Here is a 6,000-nt window from a genome sequence, read left to right as displayed (position 1 = left end):
TTGATTAAAGCCAGTAGAAAACAACAATAGAAAGAGAATTGCAAATGGCCCAGCCTCTTGGGAATGTGGATATAGACCATCAATCATGCAAAAAACCATGAGCAGCCTAGGTCCTTAATGAGGTCCTTCCAGATCACAGAGGTAGTTTATGACTAATAGCAGAAAGAAGAATTGTATGGTGATCTGCATTTTCTTATTTTAATATAAACAAATTGGTGTATGTGCTGTCTTTTTTTCCTTTTCCCTTTCTTTCCCTTTTCATCTACTATGAACTTTTAGTTGTTAACGTTAATATTTGAGAAGTCCTAGAATATGATTCAACTAGAAAAGGAACACCCACATTCCAGATGGATAAAAGGGTGTTGTGAACTCCTTTGGCAAGGATGAAGGTTATCTGTTCATAGGATAGTTGTGTCATGTTAGGTGAAAGCAACCCTGCAAATACAAATGCCTAATTTTACCTTTTTTCACCAGCCTGGACTTAGTGGCTCATGCCTGGAAATCCTGACTGTTTAGGAAGCTAAGATCTGAGGATCAAAGTGTTGAAGGCAGCCCCTGCAGACAAAATGGTGACTGTCATAAGAGATTCATAACTCCAATTAACAGCCAAAAAGCTAAAAATGGAGGTTTGGCTCAAGTGCTAGTGTTATCAATTTGAGCAAAAAAGCGAAGACAGTGCTTGAGGTCCTGAATTTTCAAGCCCTGATTCTGACACATACACCAAAAAAACCCCAAACCAAACCAAACCAACAACAACAAACCTCAAGGAAAAGGAAAGCTTAAACAGGGAGGTTTTATCAACTTAAAATCTACACAGATTTCATCTTTTTTAAGAAACAAAGTTGTCAGCCTTTTTGGAATGCAACATTATCAATTCATCTCTGTATTTTTTTTCTCTCTTTGGTAACTCAGGGCCTGGGTAGTATTCGTGTGTGTGTGTGTGTGTGTGTGTGTGTGTGTGTGTGTGTGTTGCCAGTCCTGGGGCTTGAACTCAGAGCCTGAACACTGTCCTTGGGCTTTTTCAAGGCTAGGGGCTCTACCACTTGAGCCACAACACCACTTCTGTTTTTTTCTATGTATGTGGTATTGACCAATCAAACCCAGGTCTTCCTGCATTCTAGGCAAGTACTCTATCACTAGGCCAAACTCCTAGCCTGACTTTGTGTTCAAGGTTAGCAGTCTATCACTTGAGCCACTGCTCTCCTTTAGCTTTTTTGGGTGGATAACTGGAGATAAAAGTCTTACAAACTTGCCTGCCCAATCTGGCTTCAAACTGTGATCCTCACATTTCTGCCTCTCTTATAGCTGTGAGCCACGGGCACCTGGGTATTACTTTCTTTTTAAAAATTTTTTTTATTACTTTCTTTTTAATTTGTCCATGTGAATCATCCTTTTTAATTTACCTGTTTGAAACTGTCCACTGCTATGAATGAAAAGCTGAAAATTATTTCAGGGATCATAGCTTTCTTTTCTTTTCTTTGTTGATCTATGGTCCACTGTCTGCAGAACGTCATTCTCAGCCACTTCTCCCCCCCCCCCCCCATTGCTGAGTGAGTGTGATTCTCACAATACACCACAGTGTGAGAAGCACCTGATTTGGATCTTGGCACTTTGCCCACCCTTGAACCTTATCTTCTTCTCTGAACAGCAATGGTGAGGAAGAGCAGCCCTTTAGTAACAGCTGTGCCAGGAACTGACTCCACCCAGGGCCCACTGACGCTTGTCACCAAACCCAAGTCCTGGATGCACAGGAAGATGGTCACTAAACATAGGCTGCGCCTAAGACCCAAAACTTCTCTGCAGGCTTTTCAGCTGGAGCAAGAGGGTGGGGCAGGAAAGGGAGGAAAGCAAGTTTCTGGATTCCAGAAACCACAGTTCATCTAGGTGCTACTTTTCCCCTAATTTATCCCCAAGCTGTGCCATGAAGCATCTCTTTACCGTCCTCTCCTCCCTTCTGCCTTCTATTAAAAGAAAATGCCACCATCTCAAACATCTCCAGGAATTAATCGTTTTAAGGCATTGCACGCGCTCGTTTTCCAGTCGTGTCTGGCTGTTCCCTGTTCTCTGCTGTAGTCATGATGAAACCTGCCTGACTCATCTGAAACGCTGGTGGTGCCAGAGAGGGTGGTGGGAAGGGCCCGGCTGGCCGGGCGAGCAGCCCGGAGAATAGCGGGCGATGGCTGGGCACAAACATTGCCCGCAGCGCCCGTACCCACCGAGGGACCCCAGGACTCTTCTCATTGCTTAGGGCAATGATTGGAAACTTGGCAGTCCTAAAGATCACGTTCTGCTTCAGATGTGTTTAAGGGCAGCTCCAGGTTCACAAGCATGTTTCTAAGTTCTAACCTGTGCGCCCTTGGGGAGCGTCTGCTTTCCCCCTCTTCATTGCTCCTCCCCTTTCTGGGTCTCCCGGGACAGGCAGGCAATTTATTTCGTAAGCTTTAAATTTGGGGGGGGGGGTTAGCTTTTTCTCCTAATCTCTGCTCCCATTCACATACAGTACATAGGTAACCCCCACTCGGTTCGGGGTGTGCTTATCATTTCTGTAAATTCTGACTAATCGTCTGGAGGACCATGATTGATTTTTTCCACTCCTCTTCACATATCCGCTGAGCTTCTCCCCACGCGGGGCCTGCGTCTTCCCGGGTCGGGGCGCTGGCTGTGTGAGCGGCCGGGGGGCGCAGTGGGCCCGGCGTGGAGGGACGCGGAGGGCCCGGGTCTCCTCCGCGGGGCCCAGCGGCTCGGAGCCCGGGGCCCTCTCACTGCCCCCGGATCCCCGAAGACGGTCGGAGGAGCGAAAAGCGCCATTGTGATGCGGGTGGGAGGGGGTGGAGCCAGCGAGCCCGGGCTCAATTTAGATCCCTTGGCTTCGGGGCGCGCCCATTTCACATCGCCGAACCCAGGCGGAGGCGCCGGGCCACACCCGCAGGGTCCGCGAGCGTGCCCCGCCGCGAGCCGCCGTCGGGGAGATGGCACGCGCGTGGCTCCTGCCCGCTGCCCACTTTCTCTGCGTGTGCGCGATCGCAGGGGCGGCCGCCGCCGCCAGGTAGGGGAGCGTGCGGGGCGGGGGCGCGCGGGGCGGGCGCACGCGGGGCGGCTGGGCCCCCGGACGCTGTCCCCGCCCGGGCTCGGCAGCTCGGAGACTGGGAAGCCGTGGAACTGCGGTCCCGGCCTGCAGGTTTCACCGAAAGAGGCGGCTGTTCGTAGGACGATGACTGTGTCCTCCGAAACGTTGTTTGACGTTTTTTATTTGTATTATTATTATTATTTTACTGCCTGTAACTTTCTAAAGCAAATCAATTTATTTACTTATGGCCAGTCCTGCTCTTGAGCTCAGGGTCTGAGCGCTGACCCTGGGCTTTCTCAAGGCTAGAGCTCTACTACTTGAGCCTCAGCACCACTTCTAGGTTTTGTTTTTTTTTTTTTCTGTGGATGTGGCACGGAGGAATCAAACCCGGGTCTTCATGCATGCTAGGAGAGCAACTCTACCATTAGGCCAAACTCCCGTCCCTATTTTATTTGATATTTTTAAGGTTCGCATTGCCTCTGCCTTTTCTTTCTGCACTTTTAGTTTCTTCTTCTAAATGAAGCGCCTTCTTCTCTGCCTTCTCCCCTCCAAGGCACGCTACAAACTTTCTGCTAAACAGGATGTGTCAACTTGGCATCACCCGAGGGTCATTTGAAGTATGGGTTCCAGCGCGGATGCTGCAGAGAGATAACCTAACAAGCACGCCCCGGTCTTAGAAAGTGCTCCGTTTGGCAAAGTTTTTGCTTGATGAGTTCTAACCTCCAGTTTCTGCAGGGAAAGTGGGCCCAGATCCTGCCCTTGGCAGCTTTTCTCACTCAAGGCTGGCACTCTACCACTTGAACCATACTTTCACTTCTGGCTTTTTGCTCCTTAGTTGGAGACAAAAGTCCCATGGGCTTTTCTACCTGTGCTGGCTTTGAACTTAACATCTCAGCCTCTTGAATAGCTGGGATTCCAGACATTAGCTACCAGCACCTGGTCAATGTGCTTTAAAAAAAAATTAACTTTTTTTGTGGTCTGTTATATCTGAAAATTTGTTTTAAGACTATATAGTGATATATTTCAATTGATAGAATCAGGTAATGTCCCCTCCTCAAATCCTAGTCTCTCTCTGTCTCTCTTTCTCTCTCTGTGTCTGTCTCTCTCTTTCCCTGGGTGCTGTCCTTGAGCTTCTCCCCACCCCCTCCTTTTTGAGCCATAGCTCCACTTTTGGTTTTCTAGTGGTTAACTGGAGGTAAGAGTCTGGTGGACTTTCCTGTCCAGGATGGCTTTGAATCATAATCCTCAGATCTCAGCCTCCTTAGAAGTTAGGATTTTAGGTGTGAGCCACTAACATACCGCTGAAACTACTTTTTTAAAAATGGTTTTTTTTTAAAATTTTTTTTTTTTTGCCAGTCCTGGGCTTGAGCTCAGGGCCTGAGCCCTGTCCTTGGACTTTCTCAAAGCTAGAGCTCTACCACTTGAGCCTCAGCACCACTTCCGGCTTTTTTCTATGTATGTGGTACCGAGGAATCGAACCTGGGTCTTCATGCATGCTAGGCAAGCACGTTAACCACTAGGCCAAACTCCTGGCCCCTAAAAATGGCTTTTTTAAAAAAAATTATTCCTTATACTGGAACATGGACTCAAACTCAGTGTCTTGCTCTTGTTTTTGTTTTTGTTTTTTCCCTATCAAGGCTGGTGCTCTACCTCTTGAACCACATCTTCACTTCTGGCTTTTTTTTTTTTTTGCCAGTTCTGGGCCTTGAACTCGGGGACTGAGCACTATGCTTGGGATTTTCCTCAAGGCTAGCATTCTACCACTTGAGCCACAGCACCACTTCTAGCATTTTTCTATGTATGTGGTACTGAGGAATCAAACCCGGGTCTTCATGCATGCTAGGCAAGCACTCTACCACTAGGCCAAACTCCCAGCCCACTTCTGGCTTTTTGCTGGTTAATTGTAGAACAGAGTCTCCTGGTTCTTCTGCCTGAGCTTACTTTGAACTGTAGTCTTCAGATCTCAATCCTCCGAGTACCTATGATTACAGAAGTGAGTCACTGGATCCCAAATAGCAAGTCTCTTTTCTCCTTATTGTGGACTGCTAGGCCCCGCTTTCTGCTGACCGCCCCAGGGGTCATCAGGCCCGGAGGACCTGTGACGGTTGGGGTGGAGCTCCTGGAACACAGCCCTGCACTGGTCACTGTGAAGGCGGAGGTGTTGAAGACATCATCGAATCTGACAGTCTCTGTCCTGGAAGCAGAAGGAGTCTTTGAAAAACGTAAGACACTCTGCCTAGCTTTACCCTTTCCTAGTATGACTGGAACCCGTGGGAGTCATGCATTAGGTGTGTAACAGAGGACCCCTTACCAGTACACATGTAATTTACACTGTATGAATCGGGCACAGGATTTCCAGTGTGTCTTTCAAATGGAGAGTCTGGCTTCATCACCATCCACCACACACATGATGGACCTAAGGGCAAGAGCATGGAGGTTTCATAGTCAAGGCTAGAAATGGTTCCAGCACTACAGCTCACATGCAAGAAGCTAGGAAAGCTGCTAACCAGGGCTCAGGGGAGGAACTGAGTGGACCTAAAACCCTCTGATACAAAACCATGTTTATTAGATGAAAGTAAGTTACTTGACTAAACTAGACTGTAAGAAGAGCTGCACAGTAGTTAAAAGTCAGTTTTACAATATCTAGAATATTTGTGAAAGTTTAAAGCAATAGAGAAAACTCCCATGAAAGCCATTTGTAAAAAGAGCCACCATTTCTTTTCTTTTTTTTGGGGCGGGGGGAGTCATGGAACTTGAACTCTGGGCCTCGGCACTGCCCCTGAACTCTTCAGCTCAAGGCTACTGCCCTACCCCTGGATCCTCATCCCGGTTTCCTGTTTTCTAGTGGTTAATTGGAGATAAGAGTATGGCGTTCTTTAGTGCTCTGGCTGGGGCTTTGAAACTTGACCAGGTTGCAAAAATGAATTTCTGAA

The 6,000-nt window shown here is 47.8% G+C and overlaps 1 protein-coding gene across 1 annotated transcript in view; it reads left to right on the top strand.

Annotated features, from left to right (window-relative positions):
* Positions 1 to 2,899: 2,899 nt before the first annotated feature.
* Cd109 (CD109 molecule) overlaps positions 2,900 to 6,000 on the top strand; it is a 104,873-nt gene continuing 101,772 nt past the window's right edge. Inside the window, exons 1-2 of the mRNA XM_090338544.1 lie at positions 2,900 to 3,046; positions 5,117 to 5,289. Of these exons, the coding sequence (XP_090194670.1) occupies positions 2,970 to 3,046; positions 5,117 to 5,289 (250 nt within the window). The 5' untranslated portion in view covers positions 2,900 to 2,969. The remainder of the gene's footprint in view (positions 3,047 to 5,116; positions 5,290 to 6,000) is intronic.

This window comes from Megascapheus bottae, chromosome 8 (genome assembly GCF_031878675.1).
Source record: "Megascapheus bottae isolate mThoBot1 chromosome 8, mThoBot2.hap1, whole genome shotgun sequence".
Classification (NCBI taxonomy): domain Eukaryota; kingdom Metazoa; phylum Chordata; class Mammalia; order Rodentia; family Geomyidae; genus Megascapheus; species Megascapheus bottae.
The sequence above is the reverse complement of the archived record's forward strand: the minus strand, read 5'-3'. Positions and strand labels throughout refer to the sequence as shown.